The sequence below is a fragment of the Bubalus kerabau genome, chromosome 3, assembly GCF_029407905.1.
Source record: "Bubalus kerabau isolate K-KA32 ecotype Philippines breed swamp buffalo chromosome 3, PCC_UOA_SB_1v2, whole genome shotgun sequence".
Taxonomy (NCBI): Eukaryota; Metazoa; Chordata; class Mammalia; order Artiodactyla; family Bovidae; genus Bubalus; species Bubalus kerabau.
The window spans coordinates 160,595,916-160,622,739 of record NC_073626.1 but is presented as its reverse complement, the minus strand read 5'-3'; the positions used below and the strand labels follow the sequence as shown (position 1 = coordinate 160,622,739).

Genomic DNA, 26,824 nt, shown 5'->3' with positions numbered 1-26,824 from the left:
GACACATCTTAGTACAAGTATAAGACTTTAAAGATGAGGAAAAATCCTCAGTGCCTTGAGTCAGAAGATGAAATAATTTGTGAGGGAAAGAGGAATAGACTTCTCAGTCATCATTAAAAGCAGATGAAAAAAGAACATCATTTTCAAGAAACTTGATGAAAGAAAGGATAAACAGATATGCCAATCTAAGCTGTCAGGTATGTGGGCTAGGAAAAAATAAGTTTTAAAGTGGAAGAACTTGGAATAATGTACACATAAGCTCTTCCTTAGGTCTCTATAGGGTATGAGCTTCATCCAGCCAAGAGGTAATGAAGGAGATACTGGCAAAAGATAGATGGTGAATATTTCATATATTCAGTTATAGAGATAAGACTAAAACAATAGTGGAAACACCAATATATAAGGATGACATATAGATATTATCTCTTCTGACAAAGGAGTATGATTGTAACTAAAAATGGAAGCAGAAAAGTAGAATAACTAAATTGACTGTCATCAGTAATAAGTGCAAGTCAAAAAGTACTATTTAAAATGGACAGATTAGTTAAAAAAAAAAAATTAACGAGCACTATAAAAAAGTACAAATACAGGTATAACCACTTTTTAAAAAAACCTTTTTTAAAATCAAGATATCTCTAAAACACCAGATGAATAAGTAAAATATACCAATGTGACACAGTTGAGTCCAAATGTATTTGTCACATCAAGAAATGTAAATGGGCTGACACATCTAATAGAAAAATATTTTCAAATTAGCTCAGAAAGCAAAACCAACTCTATGCTGTATACTAGAGATATACCTAGAACAGTGATTTTTAAAGTTGTAAGATAAAGGGAGGGAAAGCAATTTGGCCGTCTGATGGAAACAGTTAAGAAAGCAGAGGTTGCAGTCCTAATAGCTGATAACATAGAATATTTAAGGACATAAAAGATAAAAAACATCATCAGATAGATCTGCGGAAAATAGTAAATGCCATACTCTGATCATAGAGTATAGACCTTTTCAAGCACATATGGAGCACTCGCAAAAAGTAATCATATGTCAGGGCACAAAGGAAAAATCAGGAGACCCCATAAAGTAGAAATGGGACAGCCACCATCTTTTGATCACAGTGAAATGAAACTGGATAATAAACATGAAACTAAATATTAAAAATGTAACTTCCAACTAGAAATTCTAAAAACCCTATTAAGTGATCCTTGCTGCTACTGCTGCTGCTAAGTAGCTTCAGTCGTGTCCGACTCTGTGCTACCCCGTAGATGGCAACCCACCAGGCTCCCCTGTCCCTGGGATTCTCCAGGCAAGAACACTGGGGTGAGTTGCCATTTCCTTCTCCAATGCATGGAAGTGAAAAGTGAAAGTCAAGCCGCTCAGTTGTGTCCGACTCTTTCTGACCCCACGGACTGCAGCCTACCAGGCTCCTCCATCCATGGGATTTTCCAGGCAAGAGTACTGGAGTGGGGTGCCATCACCTTCTCCATTGAAAATAGTATGACAGTTCTTCAAAGAATTAAGAATAGATTTACCATACGATCCAGCACATATATCTGAAATAATTAAGAGCCGTGATGTGAACATATGTTTGTACACCCATATTAATAACAGCATTATAAACAATAGTCAAAAGGTGGAAGCAGCCTAAGTGTCTACCAATGAATGAGTAGGTAAACAAAATGTGTTATTAATATATACATACAATGGAATACTGTTCATCCTTAAAAAGGAAAGAAATTCTGACACATGCTACAGTGTGAATGAACCGTGAACCTACTCATTATGCTAGGTGAAACCAGTCACCACAGGACAAATACTATATGATTCCACTTAAATGAATTACCTAGAGTAGACAAATTTGTAGGGTCAGAAAGTAGAATGGTGGTTGCCAAAGAAAGGGGAATGAAGAATTATTGTTTAATAGGTACAGAATTTCAGTTTGGGAAGATGAAAAAATTCTAGAGATGAATGGTGGTGAATGTACTTAATGCCTTGTAAGCTGTACACTTAATGGGTTTTTTGGTAAATTTTGTGTTTTATGTATTTTACTATGATTTTTTTTTAATGACCTCAAATTAATAACCTAACTTTACACTTTGAGGAACTAGAAAAAGAGTAACAAATGAAGCCCAAATTTAGCTGAAGAAAGAGAATAATAAAAATTAGAGCAGAGATCAACAGCCTGGAGAGTAGAAAAATAATAGAGAAAACCGAAAGTTACCTCCTTGAAAAGATCCACAAAATTGACAGATCTTTAGATAAACAGGCAAAGAAAAAAGAATGAAGACTCAAATCACTAAAATAAAAAAATAAAAGTACATTGCACCAACATTACTAAGATAAAAAGGATTATAAGAGAATATCCAACAAATTTGATAACTAGGTGAAAGGGTCAAATTCCTGTAAGGAATGGAAAATTGTGAGGTTGTAGGAAAAAAAAATGTAAAGAAAGTAAGAAGTAGGTGTATGAAATTAAAAGCAAAGTGAGATACCACTTTATACCCACTAGTATGGCTGTAATTTAGAAAGAAACAGAAAAAAACCCCTGAATAACAAAGGGTGTTTTGGTAAGTTAAAAAAAAAAAACCACATTGCTGAATAGTATATAGTAGTATACTACCTTTGTGTAAGAAAGAAGGGGAAATAAGAAAAGACATGTATCTTTGCTTATGTATGTATATATATATAGATTTAAAATACTATATAAAATATAGTTATACGATATATTCAGTATTTTAAGTATAGAAATTATTTTAAATTATAAAAGTAATATTTTATATTAAATATAAGGTAAGTAGATACTTCTTTATTGATATTTCATGTTGCTGTATCTTCAGATTCACTGTTTCCTTCCTCAGTGTTTAATTTGCTATTAATTTCATTCGATAAAATTTCATTTCAAATATTTTTTTCATTTCTTGAAATTCAGTTTTTAATATCTTCATTTCTTTCCTAGTGTTTTTGTTTTACTTCACATCCTTGATCATGTACTTGATCACATACATCCTGATCACATACTTCACATCCTTGAAGCATATTTATAATAGCTGTTTTAATATCCCTGTCTGCTGTTGGGTTTGTTTTGAGACTTGTGTTTAAGCTCTTTGGGGTCGAATCTTAAATGGCCTTTATTCTAAGGCTGATTTAATTCCTTTCTTGAAGCATGGGCCCTCTGTGGTCTCTACTAATGCTCCATGAATTCATCTACATCTCTCTACTCTGACTGTTGGGAACCTAAAAACTTAGATTCTGCATGAGCTCTGGAAAGTGTTTGGCTAATAGCTTTCCAGTAATCATTCTTTTCCTTGAAGTTCTTCTTGCATGCTATCTTGGGGTTTCACCTTATGCATACACAAGTTGGTTTTTCAATCTAATGCTCAAGCAGACCCCTGTGCAGATTTCTGTAGCTCCTCCTTTGTACAGTTTCTTTCTCCCAGATTCTCTGTCCCAGAAACTTTAACAACTTCAGCATCTCAAACTCCAGTTTCTTTCAACTCAACTCAGCAAGATTTCTGGGCTCTGTTTGGGTACCACTCCCTGAACTCCCCTGAACTCTAGTTTACAAATTGCTTCCAGGCTGAAACCCTGCGTAAATGGTAGGGCTGATAGTATTTGCTTGCCTTCTCTTAAGGATTGCAGTCCTGTGCTGCCTGTTGTCCAGTTTTTCTTTGTGTCATATTCCAGATCCTGATACTTTCTCACAGTCTGAAGTGGAAGTTTTTAAGGGTATTTAAAGTTGATGTCACTGATGAGCAACACAGAAATATGTGCCTCTGAAGGTGATGCCCTTGGAAGGACATAGTAGCATTATGTATCACTATGTGGACTTCAGTCTGAGCTGACTTATCATAAGGAAATATCAAACCCAATATGAGGAACATTCCATTAACCAGGATGGATGGGGCGCATGGTGTGGGGAGCAGAGGGGTGTGCTGCATTCTGCACAAATTGTCAGTGTCTTGAAAGTGAAAGCTGAAGAATTGTTTCAGATTAAAGAAAACTAAAGAGACATGAAAACTAAATTTTGCATTATGTTATCCTGGACTGAATTTTGTGCTTAGGGAGAAACAGTACATAAAGACATTGGGTCAGTTGAGAAAATTGGATTAAAGAAAGTATATTCAGTTCAGTTCAGTTGCTCAGTCGTGTCCGACTCTGCGACCCCATGAATCGCAGCACGCCAGGCTTCCCTGTCTATCACCAACTCCCGGAGTTCACTCAAACTCACATCCATCGAGTCAGTGATGCCATCCAGCCATCTCATCCTCTGTCATCTCCTTCTCCTCCTGCCCCCAATCCCTCCCAGCATCAGAGTCTTTTCCAGTGAGTCAACTCTTCACATGAGGTGGCCAAAGTACTGGAGTTTCAGCTTCAGCATCATTCCTTCCAAAGAACACCCAGGACTGATCTCCTTTAGAATGGACTGGTCAGATCTCCTTGCAGTCCAGGGGACTTTCAAGAGTCTTCTCCAACACCACAGTTCAAAAGCATCAATTCTTCGGCACTTGGCTTTCTTCACAGTCCAACTCTCACATCCATACATGACTAGAGGAAAAACCATAGCCTTGACTAGATGGACCTTTGTTGGCAAAGTAATGTCTCTGCTTTTTAATATGCTTTCTAGGTTGGTCATAACTTTCCTTGCAAGGAGTAAGCATCTTTTAATTTCATGGCTGCAATCACCATCTGCAGTGATTTTGGAGCCCAAAAAAATAAGATCTGACACTGTTTCCACTGTTTCCCCATCTATTTCCCATGAAGTGATGGGACCGGATGCCATGATCTTAGTTTTCTGAAGGTTGAGCTTTAAGCCAACTTCTTCACTCTCCTCTTCACTTTCATCAAGAGGCTTTTTAGTATATTAGGTATTATGTTAGCATTAAATTTTATAATGTTTGTAACTGTACTCTAGCTATATAAGCGAATATTCTTATTCTTGTGAGATATATCCTGAAGTATTTAGAGCTAAATGGCTATGATCTGTGCAACTTATTCTCAGATCGGTCAGGAAAAATATATAGGGAGAGATGTTTAAATGATAAAGCATATAGTAACAAAAGGGTTAACAAATTAGTGAGTCTGGGTAAAAAATATTTTTCTGTGCAACTTTTCTGAAAGTTAGAGAATGTTTACAAATAAACATTTTTTTCAAACTTTGGGAAAAAACAGTGTACTTTGGAATAATATTTGACAGTACCCATTAAGCATACATATGTTCTGACTAAGTCCCCAATCCTGTTTTAGCATTCATTTGAAAACAGAATTTTCCTTGAGTTGAAACTAAAGTGTAATCATGTTATACTGTGGTGGTTCTCTAAGTGTGGTCTCCATACCAGCAGCATCAGCATCAACTGAGACCCTTTTAGACACGCACATTTTAGCTCGTTTCCTGTCCAGACCTACAGAATCGGAAATTCTGGAGTTGGGGCCCAGCAGTATGTACTTTAACAAGCCTTCCAGGTGATTCTGATGCATACTATAGTGGAGGACCCCTGCTCAAGTGCATACTTTAGGAAGTACTGTTGTCTTCAAAAGTACCATTTCTTTCATTTTCAGCTTCTCCAATTTGGGAAATACCTGCTATATGAATGCTATTTTACAATCTCTATTTTCACTCCAATCATTTGCAAATGACTTGCTCAAACAAGGTATCCCATGGAAGAAAATTCCACTCAATGCACTTATCAGGTAATTGTTATATACTTACTGAGTAACCTCTTAACTATCGATTATAGAATAAATGGCGTTTTAGAGACTTAAAATTTTATGTGCCATTGTTAGCAGTCCTTAAAATACACCTTCCAGTGTTCTATAAAACCTGCTAAACTTGTCTCTTTTGTTTTATCAGACGCTTTGCACACTTGCTTGTTAAAAAAGATATCTGTAATTCAGAGACCAAAAAAGACTTACTCAAGAAGGTTAAAAATGCCATTTCAGCTACAGCAGAGAGATTCTCTGGTTATATGCAGAATGTGAGTACTAATTGTTTTTAAACACCTTAGAGATCAGGAAAATGGAGATGATTTTACTCACCCAATTTAGTTTATCTTATTATTTTATTATTTATCTACTTTTGGCTGTGTTGGGTGTCTGTTATGGTGCATAGGTTCTTTGTTGCTGCGAATGGGCTTTCTCTAGTTATGGTAAACAGAGGCTACTCTGTAGTTGAGGTGCGCAGGCTTCCCATTGTGATGGCTTCTCTTATTGCGGAGCACTGGCTCTCTAGCACAGGCTCTCTATCATGGGCTCAATAGATGTGATGCATGGACTTAAGTTGCCCCACAGCATGTGGGATCTTAGTTCCCCAGGCCAGGGATTGAACCAATCTCCCCTGCATTGGCAGGCAGATTCTTAACCCCGGGACCACCAAGGAAATCGCAATTTTATTTTAAAATGAGATTTGTATACATGTGTTCATTACAGGTTGGAGGACTTCCATTAAGGCTCAATATGATTCTGTGTATTTTATCATTTTAATAATATAGATGTGATTTGCCCCATTTTAGGACCTTAGACTATTTTAGTTACAAAGCCTGTTTTAGAAAAATCACTCTTTTTTAAAAAACAAATGAAGGAACAATTCACTTATTAGTCATGCTAATCTAACTTATAATTAGGAGCGTAAAATCTGTCATTGTTGTCGTTTTTCACAAAATATGTACCCTAAAGCACTAGAGTAAATCTGACCTTTTCCACATGTTATTGACTTCCAAGTGCTTTAGTTTTATAGATCACAATGTTACTAACCTATTATTGTAGCAAGAAATGGTTTGATCTGATTAAGGATATTATACCTTCTTAGGATGCTCATGAATTTTTAAGTCAGTGCTTAGACCAGCTGAAAGAAGATATGGAAAAATTAAATAAAACTTGGAAGATTGAACCTATTCCTGGAGAAGAAAATTCACCAGATATTTCAGCTACTAGAGTATACACTTGCCCTGTTATTACTAATTTGGAGTTTGAAGTTCAGCACTCCATCATCTGTAAAATGTAAGTAATCTCTTTAAAAAAAACAACAACAACACCTTTTTTCCTTTTAATTCTTTATGGCAAGTGACTAAAACTCTTCTCTGAGAGTATTAGTTGCTCAGTCATGTCCTACTCTTGGCGACCCCATGGACTGGGACTGTAGCCCACTAGACTTCTCTGTCCAAACTGTTCTAGAAGGGTATAATTCTTATCTTCATTCCTGTGTCATGGGGAAACATGAGTATAAATATCTTTGTTCATTATCTCTATCCTCTATGAAGATGCGTGATGGGGTGAGAACTAAAGCGAACTTAAATAGTTGTTAAATGCTTTAGTGCTGACTGAATGGTTAATTTTGCTCTACTTTTTGTGTGTGCCCATGCCCTGAAAATACCCCCTCCTATTAGTTGTTTATTTTGTTGAACCAAATTGTTTTTATTAAAAATGTGTTTTTTATAAAATACTTTAAAATATAAATTATTTTTAATTTTTGCAATGCTTTTTAATCTTGTTTATATATGGGGGTTTCCCTGGTGGCTCAGTCAGTAAAGAATCCGCCTGCAATGCAAGAGATGTGGGTTCAATCCCTCCAGATCCCCTGGAGGAGGGCATGGCAACCCACTGTAGTATTCTTGCCTAGAAAATCCCATGGACAGAGGAGCCTGGTGGGCTACAGTCCATAGGGTCGCAAAGAGTCGGACACGACTGAAGCAACTGAACACACAAGCACAGTTCCAAGATCTGAACCAGAGAACCAACGGAGTAAGTACCAATCCCAGGATAGGAGACTACTGATGTCCGGCTCAAGTAGTTAGGCAGAGGGAGCAAATTCTCTCTTTCTGTTTATATTAATTATTTTAAAAATAATTTTATTTATTTATTTTTGACTGTGCTCGGTCTTCATTGCCACACAGACTTTTTTGTAGTTGTAGAGAGTAGGGATTATTCTCCAGTTGCGATGCATGGGCTTCTCATTGCAGTGACTTCTCTTGTTGTGGAGCATGAGCTGTAGAGTGCGTGGGCTTCAGTAGCTGGGGCATAAGAACTCAAGTCATTGTGGCTCCTGGGCTCTAGAGCACAGGCTCAATAGTTGGGGCACACTGGCTTAGGGGCATGTGGGGTTTGGGAAAATAAAAAAATCTAAAATTTAGCGTTTATCTCTCATGCCTCCATACACTTGCTCAGTCACTTTAATCATGTCCAACTCTTTGTGACCCTGTGGACTGTAGCCACCAGGCTCCTCTGTCCATGGGATTCTCCAGGCAAGAATACTGGAGTGGGTTGCCATGCCCTCCTCCAGGGGATCTTCCCAACCCAGTCTCTTATGTCTCCTGCATTGGCAGGTAGGTTCTTTACCACTGGCGCCACACTTTAAGCCCCTTCTTATGCCTAGTCATGAGAAATTCTTTGGGGGAACAGTGTTTCTGAAGTATATTTTTATTTAGTATTGCACACTTAGGCTTCTGAATTCTTACATTTATCTTCTTTTATTCTTGCAGATGTGGAGAGATTATTCCCAAAAGAGAACAGTTTAATGACCTCTCCATTGACCTTCCTCGAAGGAAAAAGCCACTCCCTCCTCGTTCAATTCAAGATTCCCTTGATCTTTTCTTTAGAGTAAATACTGTTTTTTGGTATTTTCACATAACTAAATTTTATATATCATAGATAATTGTATTTGAAGTTGCTTCCTTGAGTTTGACAAAATACTTGCAGAGGAAACAAATGAGAAATATTTATAAATAGTATTTATTTTTAAAAGTTTAATAGATATGGTTGTTAACTGAGTGTAGAAGAAAATCCATTGCTCAAGTGGATTATACATCTAACTCAACAGCAAGTGTTTTAGGCAACCTTAGAAACTAATAATACAGAGTGATACATGCTAAAATTGGGTAATGCAAATCAGAATTGGAGGCACAGAGTTAGTATACTAAGATCTGAGTAATGAAAAAATACTCTGCTTTTCTTTAGGTTATATGTGCCTTGTTAGAAAGGGGGAGTCGTGTTTGTTTTAGAGCTGTAGAGCTATAGATGAATATTTGCATATGTGATTCAGTGCTATAGATATTCTGAAATTTTCTGGGACATAATTGAACTGTTGTGTAGTAGTCCTTATAATTGATGGAAATGTGCCAGGATCACCTTTAGTCTATATAATAGTGTTTCTTGTTTTGTTGTAGTAGATAGGCAGGGTTATCACTCTAAGATTCAAAAATAAAAAAACCTCTGTTCTTAAAATGATGAAAATTCAGCTCCACTCAGAGATGAATACTCTGCTTTTCTTTTTTTTTAATCATTCCTTACTATTCCTGTTGTTATCATAGAATTTGTAGCTTTTCCTGTGTATCTTTACCCCCATTTTTTAAGGATTTCTTGTTTCAGTTTTCTCTAGGTAATGATATCTGCCCCAAACTTTGGTCCTTTTAGAGCAGTTGTTCTTAGTGGGCTGTCACCAGAAGATTGAGTTCCATTATAAGAAAGGGGTAGAGTTACACCTAACAGACCAGGAACTCCGCCTAACCTGAAGGTGATCTTATCTCTGCTATGGCCAAATGTTAAAATCTGGATATACTCTAGCAGTGGTTCTTGTGTATCCATGGGGAAAAGGTATCCATGGGGAATCTGCTACTGTGGTTACTACTATAAATTGAGCTGTTTCCATGGTTAAAAAAAGGAAATTAGAAATTGTGAAACAGGGCATATGTTACACTATATTTTGAGTATTAGGTCTTAATTTAATAAGGCTTGTGCTTCTGGACACAAAATTTAAACTGGGTGGAGTTGTGGCAGTGCTAATTCATCTTCATACTTCTTTATTTTTCCCTCTTGTCTTTTTAACAGGCAGAAGAACTTGAGTATTCCTGTGAGAAATGTGGTGGGAAATGTGCTCTTGTCAGGCACAAATTTAACAGGCTACCCAGGTAAGATTAATTGTCTCTTCATTTTTTCTTCTTTAAAGTACTGAAAAATATTAGTGAATAAATGAGGCTTATCAGATGGATTGATAAAGAAGGTTAGCAAAGCTAAGATACGAAGAGGATAGAGAATGGAAGGCTAGAATTCCCTTGTATAAGAAAGGAAGAGAATTTGGAATGTTGAAAAAGAGAGGGAACCTGAGAGCCCCAAGAAGTTGGCAACAAGAGGATGAGGCTGATGAGATTTTGGAATAATGATAGAAACTAGATAGTAAAGTAAAATTTTAATTCAATAATGTGTACCACTTAGTTAAAATCTGTCATGCTGTAATTTCCCTCTCTTACCCAAACCTTCAATAAAAATATGCTACAGACACATACACATGTGCATGTGAAAATAAAAGTTATTTTTTTTGCAATTTGTGCTTTCTTTTTTTTCAGAGGGTAAGTTGGTAAGTTTCATAAGAATTCTTTCATAACAATGGTAGTCATAAGAATTCTGAATTAGGAAGGAAATTAATTTATATTGTATTAATCTGTATAAACAAACATAAAGCCAAACTAGTTTTAAAAAATGTCATATGATTGTAGAACAGCTTTCAGTTCTTTCCAAGAATAGATCTCAACCACAAACAAGATTATTATTAACATTAAGTATTTATGTGGCACTTTGCCTTCAGATTGCCTTACTTTCTTTTAGAAGCTTCAGTTTTCTGTGAGTGAATATGGAGTTTCTGGAACCAGCCCCTAGGGACTAGTTCTTTTACATTCTGTATCTGTGCCTTTCTAGAAAATGAATTTCTTTGAAAGAAATGGCTTTCTAAATCATAGCAGTATTCTGTTGACCATAGTCTGTCTTTTTTTCCTTAAGAGACTTATTCTTTCCTATTTGTGAGTGTTTTAAGGCAAGAGAACATTAGTCACTCAGTCATGTCTGAATCTCTGCAACCCCGTAGACTGTAGCCTGCCAGGCTCCTCTGTCCATGGAATTCTCCAGGCAAGAATGCTGGAGGGGGTAGCCATTCCCTTCTTCAGGGAATCTTCCCAACCCAGGGATTGAACCTGCGTCTCCCGCGTTGCAGGCAACTCTTTACTGTCTGAGTCACCAGGGAAGCCCAAGCCATCAGGGAAGGCAAGAGAGTCGGGGGAATAAATCTTAAGGAAAAGGATTGATTGTTACCAGCTGTCACTAACTAAGGAAATCAGTCAAGCCTTTGTGTCATAAATCCTAATTACTGGACTTGCTCTATTTTGTTCATTTCAGTATTAAATCAGTTTGTTTTATTCTTGAAGGCCCTGATATCTTTATCAAAACTGTTCATTTGTAGTCCACCTCACCTTTACAGATGAGTGATAATTTGACTGTATCATATTACCCTTTATTTTGGTGGGATCATTTGAAAGTTTAGTCAAAATATTTGACATTTGACATTCATCTTAGTCTCTTCACATCAGTTGGATTCTTGTACTCTCTCAAGTTGTGATTTTGAAGGCTATGAATTCTTGCGTACTTTTTAACAGAAATACAGTCAGTAACTTCTACAAATTTTTGACTTTGTGGTTTTTTGGTGAAGGTATATATAGTAAGAAAGGAAACAGTTTTCCATAAACATTATTCCCATAAGTGTTCTGAAATTCAATTTTGAAAGTGTTCTTGTGGGCTATGAAATATGTTTAGTCTATTAAACAGATTATATTCTTTATTAGAGGTAAAATGGTTGCTACAGTAGTAATTTTAAAAAACTACAGAGCTAAAAGCCTTTTCAGATCCACAAACCAGATTGGGCATGTACATTTTATAGAACTTTTTTTGAATGTGGAGAAAACTTTTTGTTTTCTCTGTTTTCTCTAGAGAAGAGATAAGAATAGTTCTCATCAAAAGTCATCTTAAAAATTTTTCACTATCAAATATAAGGGCTGTTTAACACTTAAATTACCATCTATGGTTATATAGTAGTAGTGTTAGTCACTCAGTCGTGTCTGACTGTTTGCGATCCCATGGACTGTAGCCTGCCAGGCTCCTATGTCCATGGGATTCTCCAGGCAAGAATACTGAAGTGGACTGCCATTCCCTTCTCCAGGGGATCTTCTTGACCCAGGGATCAAACACGGGTCTCCGGTGTTGCAGGCAGATTCTTTACCATTTGAGCTGCAGGGTAGACCCTGATGGTTATATAACACCCATTTTTTTTTATAAACTATATAACACTGAAATAAATAAGGATTTGACCCAGTATCAATACAGTATTTTAAAATTCAGTTTTCTTGTCTGATATCTTTTGGTTTAAAAGATGCTTGCTCCTTGGAAGAAAAGTTATGACCAACCTAGACAGCATATTAAAAAGCAGAGACATTACTTTGCCAACAAAGGTCTGTCTAGTCAAAGCTATGGTTTTTCCAGTAGTCATATATGGATGTGAGAGTTGGACTATAAAGAAAGCTCAGCGCTAAAGAATTGATGCTTTTGAACTAAGATGTTGGAGAAGACTATTGAGAGTCCCTTGAACTCCAAGCAGATCCAAGCAGTACATCCTAAAGGAAATCAGTTCTGAATATTCATTAGAAGGACTGGTGCTGAAGCTGAAACTCCAATACTTTGGCTACCTGATGTGTAGAACTGACTCATTTGAAAAGACCCTTATGCTGGGAAAGATTGAAGGCAGGAGGAGAAGGGGACGACAGAGGATGAGATGGCTGGATGGCATCACCGACTCAATGGACATGAGTTTGAGTGAACTCCAGGAGTTCGTGATACACAGGGAAGCCTGGCGTGCTGCAGTCCATGGGGTCTTAAAGAGTCGGACATGACTGAGGGACTGAACTGAACTGATGTTTTGGTTTTTTTCTAGTAACATTATTTTACCCAAACCTCGCAATTAATAGTATCTACCCAGTGTCTGTGTTGTATTTTTATTTGTGTTCTTAGTATCTAGCACAATGCCTAGTGCATGGCAGGTATTCAGTAAATGTTCCTTGACAGATCTTTAGTTTGGCCTATTGTAGTCTTTAAATCAAAAGCTGTCTAACATGGTTAGTTAAGTGATCTCTTCTTAGCTGTAAAAGAGCTATCTCTGTTATATTCGAACTAGTAGTGTCATCATCTTGTTTTTCAGAATCCTCATACTTCATTTGAAACGATACAGCTTCAATGTTGCTCTCTCACTTAACAACAAGATTGGGCAGCAAGTCATCATTCCAAGATACCTGACCCTCTCATCTCATTGCACTGAAAATACGAAACCACCCTTTAACCTTGGTTGGAGTGCACAGATGGCAGTGTAAGTCCTTGAGAATTTCTTTCCCTTTTGAAGTAGAAAGACTTCTACTATCTGATCAGAAGAATGACTGAATTAGATAACACGACTGCAGGTAAAATCATACCAAGAAGATTTTAATTTTGCTTTATTTGAGGATTCTGTGCTAAATTACGATGTGATTTAAGTAATTGAAAAAATGCTTTAATAACAATTTTCAATGTGCATTAATTGCCTTTCATAATAAATTACCTTTTTAGGGAGTACTCCTTACTCTTTTAGATCACTGGAAGACAGTTTTATACATTTGAGGAATACAAACCAAATTTACATGGTCTTAAGAGTCCCCTGAACACTAAAAATACCAATTCCTGTGTTTGTTCCCTAGAAGTTCTGTTTCAGCAAATCTGATATAGGACTGGGGAATCAGTATTTTTAATGAATGTCTTTGCTGACTCTTTGAAGTATGCAAACTTGAGAAACAGTATATTAAATATTATGCTGGGACCTTTAAAATAGATTGTGTCTTCATAAAAGTATTTCCAGTTTGAGCAAAGAACTTCAATGGTGCCTTACAATTTTTCCATGAGAAAAGAAGTAACTTTTTATTTTATCATCATGAATCCTGGGAAAACCTTAAGATTTCTTCAGATGTTTCTGCATACTTGCATTACTTTGAGCCATATGTTGTAGTTCCATTTTATACCTACACACTAAGTGATAAACATTTGCTAAAATGAATTGATGAAGTTTTGTAAAAATTATTTCCCTTTTGGATTAATATTTGAAATATATTCTACATCGTATAGGTTTACACTGAACGCCTCACTGAGTCAATAACATGTTCCAGAGAGTCAGTGTTTCTGGATGTTCTCTGATGGCCTTTCTGTAGAATGGATGTTTTTGCTTGATGCAAACTGCCCTCTACTGGTAGAGCTAGTACTCTTTGTGGAAATATTACCATTTCATACGAGTAGCCAAGGCTCTTTACGATCACAGGCCTGAAACTGGGCTCTCTGACTGTACAATTTAATACCTTGGAGACTTTGGACAAATTCCTTGACCTGTCTGTAGAGAAAATAACAGAGTAGTTGTGAACTTTAAATGAGATATGTATGAGTTCTTATTATAGTGCCTGACATCTAGTAAGTCCTCAATAAATGAGAGCTGTTACTATTTTATTGCATAAAAGAACTGAGACAAAGAGAATTTCCCAAGTTGTTCTTTTCCTGTTGTATCAGTATTTGACTTCATTTCCAGTATTATTTATTTAGATCATTAGATAAGGCAAAGCCTAGAGAAAGTATTTTGTTTTCTCTTTTGGCCTCTATTATTAGTTGAAAAGTATAATTGTTTGCTTTTCAAGAGGATATAAGGGACTGTAATACAGGATAATTCATTTTATAAGTTAAGTGTATATTTTTTTAGTAATGTAATTATATACATTATATATTTTCTAATTTTCTGATAGTTCTAGACCATTGAAAGCCTCTCAAATGGTGAATTCCTGCATCACCAGCCCTTCTACACCTTCAAAGTGAGTTATATTTCTTGTGTACCCAAAATTTGTATTTTTAAGGATTTGGCTTACCCTAATTTCCAAGATTATCCCCTTCCCTTTTCATATTGTTTCTCTTTTTGCATGATAACTGCTCTGCATTACTGTATTTTGGAATTTTCCTAAATCTGCTTTGAACTGTAATTAGGGTATATCAAGTTTTAACACTGAAGCAAGTTCTGATGATCCTCTCAAAATTTTGCTTTAAAACTTCTTAGATCATCTTTTGTATGTAATATTTTCATCCTACAACTCTAGAAATTGACTGATGACAAGGAATTTTTAGGATTGAAGAGTTAAAGTAACCCTTACTGGTATAAAAAGCACCATTCTTCAAATACACGCATGGAGATCTCAAAATATCTTTTCACCTATAGCTAACTAGTGTGGGACTTTTTATCTTAGACACTGAACTGGAGCCATTCTGAAAGGGGACAGGAAAACAAATACATACTAGAATGTAGCTATTCTACAAATATTTTATATATTTTTGCTTCAGACCAGAAGTTTGTCCAAGAAGGAGACAAATACTATTTTTTTTAATATACCTCCTCAATGATTTGACTAGAACTACAGTTCCTGATTAGACATTTCTAAATGACTTGGTTGTCATTTGACTTTAAAACTAATTTTTCTAAAGATTTGATGTCCCAAAGTACTTTTAGAAAAGAGACACTTTTGTTGTTTAAGGGCTTTTGGGGTGCTTATATAACCATAAAATGACATTTGGGAACTGCTGTTTTCTTTTCCTCCTGTTAATTATTTTTCAGTGCAATTAGAACCAGATGACTAACTGACTAGAAATCTGAAATGGTACCGATATGAATACTCTTGCCCGTTCTCAAGATACAAATGAGCAATACCACTTGGCTGCTTAGAAAGTGAGCAAGTGATGCCTTTACAGGATGAATATTTTTCCTTACTACAGGCAAGCTGCCTTCTGTGAATATAGTAACTATTAATGGAATGCACTCTTTATGTACCAAATCACTATAGTTTCAAGAAAGAGATGGTTTCATTGGGCATCATTATACTTGGCATGGTCAATCTGTTCTCCAGGGTCTTACTGGTATGAGAATTTGAGAGTTGGTCAATAAAGATGACTAGGCCCTAGAAGACCTGTCATGCCGATCAAACTTAAAAGAGGCTGAATTATGAACCAAAATACCATTGGTTCTTCTGTAATATTCTTTGTCACATTTGACCCTGGTATATTAGTAGCCAGGTGTCACCCTCCTTCAGCAAAGTATTTACACAGATAAATAAATAAATGGTATGTTCAGTTTTGCTTGGTGAGCATGGAATCAGAAATGAAGAATTAAGATGGCTAATTGGCTTTTTTGAAGTTATATTAAAAACTTTTTAAATACATATTGGGAGGCTATTCAAGTGTTCAGGCTGAAGTGCAGTGATACCCTGACTGCTCTCAGCCAAAGACCATGGTTGGGCTTATCGCTGACCACTTGCCTCTTTTCTTTGATCTACATTGCTATACATTCTCCTGGTTTCCACTGTGGCCTCTTATTTCTTGATGACATCATTCTATATGTTTATTTATAGTTTTCACATTTAGATTATTGCATTTTCTAACTTCCATTTGACTTTTTTTTTTAGTATAGCATATGAATTTATGTTAACCTTCATCAAAGAAAGTTTGTGCTTTTTTACCTTTACCACTTTTTCCTTTAGTTTATTTTTGGCTCACTTAGAAGACAACACAGTAACACCTTACTTATCTAGTATCATGGAAAAATAATATTTCATATTCCAAATAAATAAATTTTTATATGATTGAAGCTTGCCTTTTAAAACATTGCCTTTTTAATTTTAATCTTTAAAATGTTTTAACCATTTTAGATGGTTATATCTCTGTAACCTTGCAGAATTCCTTATGTTATTAAATGAAACACACTGAAGATAATTTAAATATATTGTAATGACTTAGAACCAGCATTGTAAGTATCCATTATTACACTGTGTTTTAATATGGTAATGCCCTCAGAGGCTCTTAATTCTTATGAGACAGTTTGCCTTTACATTAAATTACTTTATAGCTCTTTATTGTCCTTTTGGTGGTTATTCTCTCTCATTTCTTAGCTCTCATTTCTTGATGAACTTGCTACATTATTTTGCTCACCATTTCCTGGGGAGGAAGGGTCCCTGTCTAAACAGTAAAGTTCATGAGCTTTGAAACTACTGCCTTCCTCAGAAGCCTTTTTTTTTTAACCTTTTGAGTCTCTGTGTTCTAGAAGGTAGAGGTTGCCAGAAGTTGGACGTGCATATAAATGGATAAGTGGAATGTTACTGTTAATTTCAAAGTACATGGATCATAATTTTAAAGAGCAAAAATTAGTCCTCATACACTCTGTTGTCAAAAACATATTCATTGCTATGTCTGCATGCATTCAGTAGAGTACTTGCTTTATAAAGACAGTAACAAACTTCTTTGGAGTTGATCATTAAAAGAAAAAAGGCACGAAGTGATTGGTTTACTGATAATATAAAATAGCATAAGAGTTGTCTGATTTTCAAAGCATGGCTCTTTTGGAGTAGGGCAAAGGTAATGCTTAAATATACCTCTTTTGATATATTTTTTTTTTCTCTGTTAAATCATTCTCCATAATGGAAAAACTTTTATTTTGATATTTATACTTCAAAGAAATAACAAGGACAGATATTTACTTATCACTTACATAGAGTTGTCTGTTTGTTTGTTTCTCTTAAATAATAGGAATTTCACCTTCAAATCCAAGACCTCCTTGGCTTTATCCCTTGATTCAGACAGTGAAGATGAGCTTAAACGCTCTGTGGCCCTTAGCCATAGGCTTTGTGAAATGTCAGGCAGTGAACAGCAGCAGGAGGACCTGGAAAAGGTAAGTGGTTTCTTACCAAAATATCTGACTATGGAAACCAATGCCTTTCATAAGCAACATCGGCAAACTTAATAAATACATACAATAGATCGTAAACTTAATGCACCTGTTCAAACAATTTTAAGAGTCTGCTGTTTGTAGCTACAAAACTTGTGTGTTTAAACGTGGATTGAGACTTTTTTTTAAATTGAGGTATAATTGACATAAAACATGAGATTAATTTCAACTGTATAACATGATATATTTGTGTATATTTATTGCAAAATGATCACCACAAGAAATCTATTTAACATTATCACTATACCTGGTTACCAAAAAAATTTTTTTTCTTGTGAGTGAGAACTTTTCAGACGTACTTAGCAACTTTCAAATATGCAATGCAATATTATTAACTGTAAATTACATCCCCATGACTTATTTTATAACTGGAAATTTGTACCTTTTTGCCCCCTCACCGATTTCATTGACTCCCTAGTCCTCACCTCTGGAAGCCACCGTCTGTTCTCTGTATCTGTGGGCTTAGTTTTTTTGTTTGTTTTTTTAGATTATACATGTAAGTGAAATCATACAGTATTTATCTTTCTCTCTATGTAACTTATTTCCCTCAGGGTCCTTCAGTGATGTCACAAATGGCAAAATTTCATTGTTTTCCATAGTTTTTTCATGGTTGAATAATGTTCCATCATGTGTGTGTGCACGCACTTAAACACACACTCATTTCACGTCTTGTTTATCCATTCATCCATCAGTAGAAACTTAGGTTGCTTCCAAGATTGATACATTAAGAAATGAAAGTTGTTGTAAATAAATAGCTTCCTCCTATTAATATTAATCTTCAGAGCTACTCTTACATGTGCTGTGTGTGCTTAATCACTCAGTCATGTGCAACTCTTTGTGACCCCTTTTGTAGCCTGCCTGGCTCCTCTGTCCATGGGGAGTTTCCAGGCAAGAATACTGGAATGGGTTGCCATGCCCTTCTCCAGGGGATCTTAGACCCAGGGATTGAACCCAGGTCTCCCACATTACAGGCAGATTCTTTACCGTCTGAGCCACCAGGTCCTCAGATAATTACTTGCATTATTTTGATACTAATTATTAATACGAGGGAACCATAGTAAATATTTTACATTAACAGGCCAACTAGGTAGTCTAAACGTTTGATGGGTGTGAAGGCACAACTTTCAGCATCTTCAGTCTTGACACATAATAATGATAGTTAACATTTTTGAAGATACAAGGTTTTTTAGGAGTTTGCATCATCTCATGAAACTGATTTTAAACCTCATTTCAGTAAAATAACAATTATTTCAGTAGTTACTTTTTGTTCAGACTGTTTCCTGTCTTTAAAGTTGGAGGTAGTTTGTGGTTGCTGACCTTGAGTGAGAAATGACAAAGTGAAAAATTCTCCCAGAAATCAGAGAAATTTATTCAGAAAATAACTTCTAAATATTTATAAAATCTTGATAGTTTTTATTTTTTTCATCTATTCAAAAAAAAGGAATGAGAGCTACCCACATTTTAAAAAGAATGTTAGGTATAGTGACAGAATATTTACAGTGTGATCCATGTATATCTGGAAAAAATATACCAAAAACACTTAAATATCTCTGAGTGGTGGATTTTTGAATGAGTTTATTTTATTATTTTTATGTGTTTTCCAAATGTATACAAAGAGTATACTTAACATTTATTATAATCAAGCAAGTAAACATGTATCTTTATATGTAGTTAATACATAAAAAATTAAAAGAAAATTAGGCTTCCCAGTGACTATTTATTCGTTATTAGTTGTTAAATAACCCAAAACATCAAAGAAAGGAAATTTAGGCAATTCCCTGGCAGATGAGTGGTTAGGTTTCCACGCTTCCACTGCAGAGGGCATGGAACTGAGATCCCACATGCCACGTGGTGCAGCCAGAAAAAGAAAAAGGAAAGGAAACTTCTTAGAAATGAACATATCACTTTAAACTCTAAGATTGCTGTATTTGTAGGCATTCTGTTTTCTTCTAAAAGGAGTTCTATTCTTTAGGATTCAAAATCATGCAGAATAGAACCTGATAAATCTGAATTGGAAAACTCTGGATTTGACGGAATGAGTGAAGAGGAGCTTCTAGCAGCTGTTTTAGAGATAAGTAAAAGAGAAGCTTCACCATCTCTCAGTCATGAAGATGATGAGAAACCAACTAGCAGCCCTGATACTGGATTTGCAGAAGATGATATTCAAGAAATGCCTGAAAATCCAGACTCTGTGGAAACTGAGAAGCCGAAGACAATCACAGAGCCTGGTAGGTTTAAAGATAAACATCTGGTAAATAAGACACAACTGTTTTAAAAGCTTTGTAATAGCAAATGACTTCTACATAATGGGAGATGAGATGGATCTGTATAATAGAGCTATAATATTTTTGTGCTCTTTCTCTTCTTTTTCTAACAGAAATAAGTGAATATTGTGAGTTAGTGTCAGAGGCTAGTGGTAGAGTATTCCTTGTCCCTTTAGGTGTCAGTTCAGTTCAGTCGCCCAGTTGTGTCCAACTCTTTGCGACCCCATGAACCGAAGCACGCCAGGCCTCCCTGTCCATCACCAACTCCCGGAGTTCACCCAAACCCATGTCCATTGAGTCAGTGATGCCATCCAACTATCTCATCCTCTGTCGTCCCCTTCTCCTCCTGCCTTCAGTCTTTCCCAGCATCAGGGTCTTTTCAAATGAGTCAGCTCTTCGCATCAGGTGGCCAAAGTATTGGAGTTGCAGTTTCAAAATCAGTCCTACCAATGAACACCCAGGACTGATCTCCTTTAGGATGAACTGGTTGGATCTCCTTGCAGTCCAAGGGACTCTTAAGAGTCTTCTCCAACACCACAGTTCAAAAGCATCAATGCTTCGGCACTCAGCTTTCTTTATAGTCCAACTCTCACATCCATACATGACTAGAGGAAAAACCATAGCCTTGACTAGATGGACCTGTGTTGACAAAGTAATGTCTCTGCTTTTTAATATGCTGTCTAGGTTGGTCATAACTTTCCTTCCAAGGAGTAAACGTCTTTTAATTTCATGGCTACGATCACCATCTGCAGTGATTATAGAGCCCCCAAAAATAAAGTCAGCCACTGTTTCCCCGTCTATTTGCCATGAAGTGATGGGACCGGATGCCATGATCTTCGTTTTCTGATTGTTGAGCTTTAAGCCAACTTTTTCACTCTCCTCTTTCACTTTCATCAAAAGGCTCTTTAGTTCTTCACTTTCTGCCATAAGGGTGGTGTCATCTGCTTATCTGAGGTTACTGATATTTCTCCCGGCAGTTTTGATTCCAGCTTGTGCTTCTTTCAGCCCAGCATTTCTCATGATGTACTCTGCATATAAGTTAAATAAGCAGGATGACAATATACAGCCTTGATGTACTCCTTTTCCTGTTTGGAACCAGTCTGTTGTTCCATGTACAGTTCTAACTATTGCTTCCTGACCTGCGTACAGGTTTCTCAAGAGGCAGGTCAGGTGGCCTGGTATTCCCATCTCTTTCAGAATTTTCCACAGTTTATTGTGATCCACATAGTCAAAGGCTTTGACATAATCAATAAGGCAGAAATAGATGTTTTTCTGGAACTCTCTTGCTTTTTCCATGATCCAGCGGATGTAGGTGTACATCAAAAGAAATGTTGGTATTCCTGCATTTAAAAATTGTTTGTGTCAATTTTTGGTCACTTTTTTCTTACCACTTCTCTCAGAAATTTGTATAATTATTTCTTTATTTTTTCATATCTGAACTTATACCAAGTTCTAATGTATAAATCAAGTTCTCCATTCTTCTTTGGGTTCATCCCTTTAAAATGGTGGAAAAACCACTGAACTAAGAGAGCAGGTCTTGGGTGTCTAGTCTTAGCTATACCACCTACTAGTTATAAATTTTTAAATAAGTGATTTAACCCCTTGATAGCTATGAGACATACTTCAGATGGTTGGGGTAAAATGTTAAATAATACATACGTATTATGTTAAGTGCTATACAGATACAAATATTTTTGTGGTAATTATTACTCACATTTTGTTGTTTCTCAAGCTATCACTGCAAACAACAGAACTGAACCTCCTTGCCTTGCGCTACAGGTGTCTTAAGATTTTTAAGTAAAGAATTTTCACTGCCTCTCCTTCTGGCCATGTCTGACTTTTTTCTGCTGGTACTAAATACTAAGGATTTAGTATCTATATCTATATAGCTAGCTAATGTGTGTCAGTATGTCAAGCCTAGGATTTTGGAAGTGAAGACAATACTAGTATATGATAGAATTTTTTTATCTCTTGATGGTAAATATCCTTATGAAGTCCCCTTCTCTTACTAAACTAACAATCACTGCCTTTGGAAGTGAATCAGGATTTCAGTATCACTAAAAGATAAGAACTCTTTTCAAAATAACATATCCTCCATATCATTATCATACGTTAAAAAGTAATAATAATTCTAAGGAATGATCAAATATGATCAAACCCTCCATAAGGTTTTTATTTTGAAAATTTCAAATCCAGAGAGAAGTTGAAAAATAAAATACACACTTTTATACCCTTCACCTAGATTCATTAACATTTTGTAACTTTCTTTTTCTTCTCCCTTCCACACCACCCCCATGTATATATGTAGTTGTGCAATAGTTACCCCAAAATTAGTGCTTTAAAACAGCTATTTTAATATGTCATAATTCTATAGATTGACTGGTCTTTGATGGTAGTTCTTCTGCTCCCTGTATTGTTGACTGGGCAGTAACATTCAAGAAGGCTCACCTTGGCGCCTTGGTGGTATTGGTGAGAAGGATCAGCTGGGATGCCTAGATAGCCTCTCTGTTCTTCTGGTCCCCTTTCCCTGGCCATGTCTCTCCTCCTCTTCTCTTCATCTTTTCCATCCCTTCATATAATCTCAGGGACTCTCCCTTTCCATGTGGTCTCTTCAGTATGGTAGCCAAATGTCTTACACGATAGCTCAGGGCTCCCCAGAACACAAAAGAGGCATCTGCCAGGTCCTTAATGTATGAAGTGAAGTGAAGTCTCTCAGTCGTGTCCAACTCTTTGCTACCCCATGGACTATAGTCTACCAGGCTCCTCCATCCATGGGATTTTCTAGGCAAGAGTACTGGAATGAGTTGCCATTTCCTTCTCCAGGGGATCTTCCTGACCCAGGGATTGAACCCCAGTCTCCCGCATTGCAGGCATATGCTTTACCCTCTAAGCCACCAGGGAAGCCCTTAATGTATAGGCTCAAAATTAGGACAGAATCAGTTCTGTCACATTTTCTTAAAGCACTCACAGGATCTGCAAGTGTTCACTGTGAGTTGGACTACACAGAGTTAGAATACCTATATGCATGGTTCATTGGATGCCATCTTTGGAGAATGAGCATGCACACACTCTTCTTTTTAATAGAACTATTTGAAATTGCAAGTATCATAACACTTTACCCTGAAACACTTCAACCTGACTCTCCTAAGAACATGCAAATTTTCTTATGTAACAGTTAGCATACCTAAGAATGTTAAGAGTGATTCCATATATAATTCCATATATAGAGATCCCACATATACGTTTTCCCATTGATCTGTAACGTATTTTTTACACTTTGAAAAAAAAACTCAAATCCAAAGCTTACCCATTGCATTTTGTTGTTAGGTCCCTTTAGTCTCTAGTCAAGGCCAATTTTTCTTTGAAAAGCTCCCATTATGAATTGTCCTACTATTCTTTAACAGCTGTTTTGGATTCTTCCGCACCCCCCTCCACCCCCCCCCCCCCCACTTCATACCCTGAAACATCAGAGCATGGAGATGGGATCATTTTTCTCCTTGTTTCCCATTGCCAATTCCAACTGCTTGTCTCCTTTCATCCTAAAAAACATTCCTGCTCGTTTGAAGCATGTAACTTCTGACTTTGCCATATTATCTCTTTCTATAGCTATCTTTTACCTTCCAATCATTCCACTCCCATCAGCATTCTTAGGGCTTTCAGCACCCTCCTAAACGTCCCTATCAACCACCTGGTTTCTCAGTTCCTAATCTGAATTCCAAAGAACTTTTCTTTTTCCCCATCTTGACAACTGACGAAACTCAAACCAGTAGTTCTCACAGTATATCTCCAGGCTATCAGTATCATGTAGGAACTTGCTGGAAATGCCATTCTTGATCCCCACCCCTCACCTAATGAATGAGAAACTCTGGATGTTGGGGCTCAGCATTCTGTCTTTTGATTCCAGTTGATTCTGATGCCAAAGTTTGAGAACTATCTCCCTAGATTTTGTCATCATCAGTAACTGTATCACCTTTGAAATACTAATTTCAAATATCTTTCTCTAACCCATTTCTCCTCCTAGCTCAAGTAATGTCATTCTTCTATTCTCTTTATTTCTTGGCAAAGAATGTTCAAATTACCACACAGTTGCACTCATTTCACGTTAGCAAAGTAATGCTCAAAATTCTCCAAGCTAGGCTTCAACAGTACGTGAACTGAGAACTTCCAAATGTTCAAACTGGATTTCGAAATGGTAGAGGAACCAGACTTCAAATTGCCAACATCTGTTGAATCATAGAAAACGCAAGAGAATTCCAGAAAAAACATCTGCTTCATTGACTATGCTAAAGCCTTTGACTGTGGATGACAACAAACTGTGGAAAATTCTTAAAGAGATGAGAATACCAGACTACCTTACCTGCCTCCTGGGGAACCTGTATGCAGGTCAAGAAGCAACAGTTAGAACCTGACATGGAACAACAGACTGGTTCCAAACTGAGGAGAGTATATCAAGGCTGTATTGTATATTGTCACCCTGCTTATTTAACTTCTGTGCAGAGTACATCATGCAAAATGCCAGACTGGATGAAGCACAAGCTAGAATCAAGGTTGCCAAGAGAAATATCAATAACCTCAGATATGCAGGTGATAACACCCTTATGGCAGAAAGCAAAGAGGAGCTAAAGACCCTTGAAAGTCAAAGAGGAGAGTGAAAAAGTTGGCTTAAAACTCAACATTCAGAAAACTAAGATCATGGCATCTGGTCCCATCTCTTCATGGCAAATAGATGGGGAAACAGTGGAAACAGTGACAGACTTTATTTTCTTGGGTTCCAGAATCACTGCAGATGGTGACTGCAGCCATGAAGTTTTAAAAATGCTTGCTCCTTGGAAGAAAAGCTATGACAAACCTAGATAGCATGTTAAAAAGCAGAGATACTACTTTGCCAAAAAGGTCTGTATAGTCAAAGGTATGGTTTTTCTACTAGTCATGTATGGATGTGAGAGTTGGACCATAAGGAAGGCTAAACGCCAAAGAATTGATGCTTTTGAACTGTAATGTTGGAGAAGACTCTTGGGAGTCCCAGTCCATCCTAAAGGAAATCAGTCCTGAATATTTACTGAAAGGACTGATGTTGAAGCTGCAACTCCAATACTTTGGCCACCTGATGTGAAGAGCTGACTTATTTGAAAAGACCCTGATGCTGGGAAAGATTGAAGGCAGGAGGAGAAGGGGACAACAGAAGATCAGATGGTTGGATGGCATCACTGACTCAATGGACATGAGTTTGAGCAGACTCTGGGAGATGGTGAAGGACAAGGAAGCCTGGCATGCTGCAGTCCATGAGGTCACAAAGAGGTCCAAGTCATGTCACAAAGGACACGACTGAGTGACTGAACAACAAAAACTTACTTCAACAATTACCTGATCTCATTAAGACTTCCAGTCTGTTGTCTTCTACTTTTTGGCTCTTCATCACCTCCCTTTTGTTATCACTTCCCTCCCCAGCCTATATGCCATATTCTGATTCTCTTCTCTCTTTCCTCTGTTTGTTCCTCTGTTGCCTAATGAAATCCCATTTCGCAGCTCAACCATCTTTTTACTCCATACCTTCACCCAAGCAGCTAAAGATTGCTGGAGAAAAATCACAAAACTGTGATGACTATACTTTCCTCAAATTTACAGCCACATTGTAACATGGGCACTAAATTCTACTTGTCAGTTCTGTTATAGTTCCTTAGTAAATTTCTTTTCTTGGTCTCCATAATGTCTTAAATCTATAGTTCTCCTTCCACATATGATCTGGGCTCACAACTTAGCTGTAGGTCTTTCAAAGAAAATAGATGCAATCAGATGAAAGCTGTGCCTTCATCTTTGTTATGGAGGAAATGTCCTTATTCTTATTTAAGGCCAGTCCCTTCATTCATTCATATCCAGGATCTCATCTACTTGTGCCTTCTAAAGACTGTGTTGAAATTATACTGTTATGTTATACTGTTTCTCTTATGCATCTTTTCTAAATCACTCTGTTGTTTCTTAATATTACCCATTTTAAAGAACCTTATTATGACCTTGTGTTTCCCTATAGCTGTTGCCCCTTTTGTTTGCTCCCCTCCCGGAAAAATCCTTTGAAAGAGTCGTTTTAACCATTCTCTCTTTTTTCTTACCATCTCCCATTCTCTTGTCTACGCTCTCAAAATGGGCTTTAAAACTCCACAACTCCACTAAAATGTATCAAGTTTATAGTAGCAATATTTCATAAACTCCACCACTCCCTCCTTAACATTTAAAGCTTTATAAACTTTTTTCTATAAACTACTCTTGCCTGGTTTTTTCTTCCTACTAAACCAACCATTCATCCTAGGGTTTTTTTGGTTTTGATTTTGCTTTCCTCATCAGAACTGTAACTGTTGGAATATTCCCAGAACACTATCCTTAGCTATCTTTTTTTCTAAAGCTCTCTCTCTAAGTGATCTTACATGTTCCCATAACCTCACATACTGATGGAATATCAAATTCATATCCTTGCCTAGATCTCTCCCCTAAGCTTTAAACTTACATATTTAAATGCCTACTTGAAATGTCCATTTGGTTGACTGATTTTTAGCTGCCACCCCCACCCCAGTAACCTTGTACCATATCAGCAAGTGGTATCACCATCCACCGTTTTTTGGTTCAAGCCAAAAATATATCTCCCTTGGTTTTTTTTGTTGGTTTGTTTATACCTCATATTCAGTCCGTCAATAGGTCTAGTCTACTATACCTCCAAAATATATCCTGAATCGAGTCACTTATCAACATCTTCATAACTATAACTCTAGTCTTCCAACTCTCACTTGGGCCACTACAGTTGATTCCTAATGTCTCTTCCTTCACTCTCACCCCACTACAGACCTTCTTTCATGAGCAGAGCTGCCAGCGTAATCTTTCTGAAGCTTAAATCATACATTACCCTTCTGCCTTGAACTTACTGTGATTTCCCATTACACTTAA

At 36.7% G+C, this 26,824-nt stretch overlaps 1 protein-coding gene across 10 annotated transcripts in view; it reads left to right on the top strand.

The window, feature by feature from the left end:
* The window catches only part of USP37 (ubiquitin specific peptidase 37), an 85,936-nt gene that overhangs the window by 40,698 nt on the left and 18,414 nt on the right, over positions 1 to 26,824 (top strand). For 8 of the 10 annotated variants that reach the window (XM_055573454.1, XM_055573455.1, XM_055573453.1 and 5 more), the window contains 9 exons: positions 5,552 to 5,683; positions 5,844 to 5,967; positions 6,798 to 6,988; positions 8,467 to 8,584; positions 9,812 to 9,891; positions 12,999 to 13,163; positions 14,611 to 14,676; positions 17,429 to 17,570; positions 19,600 to 19,855. In XM_055573454.1, coding sequence (XP_055429429.1) covers positions 5,552 to 5,683; positions 5,844 to 5,967; positions 6,798 to 6,988; positions 8,467 to 8,584; positions 9,812 to 9,891; positions 12,999 to 13,163; positions 14,611 to 14,676; positions 17,429 to 17,570; positions 19,600 to 19,855 — 1,274 coding nt within the window. The remainder of the gene's footprint in view (positions 1 to 5,551; positions 5,684 to 5,843; positions 5,968 to 6,797; positions 6,989 to 8,466; positions 8,585 to 9,811; positions 9,892 to 12,998; positions 13,164 to 14,610; positions 14,677 to 17,428; positions 17,571 to 19,599; positions 19,856 to 26,824) is intronic. The other 2 variants (XM_055573459.1, XM_055573458.1) reach the window with 2 other exon arrangements.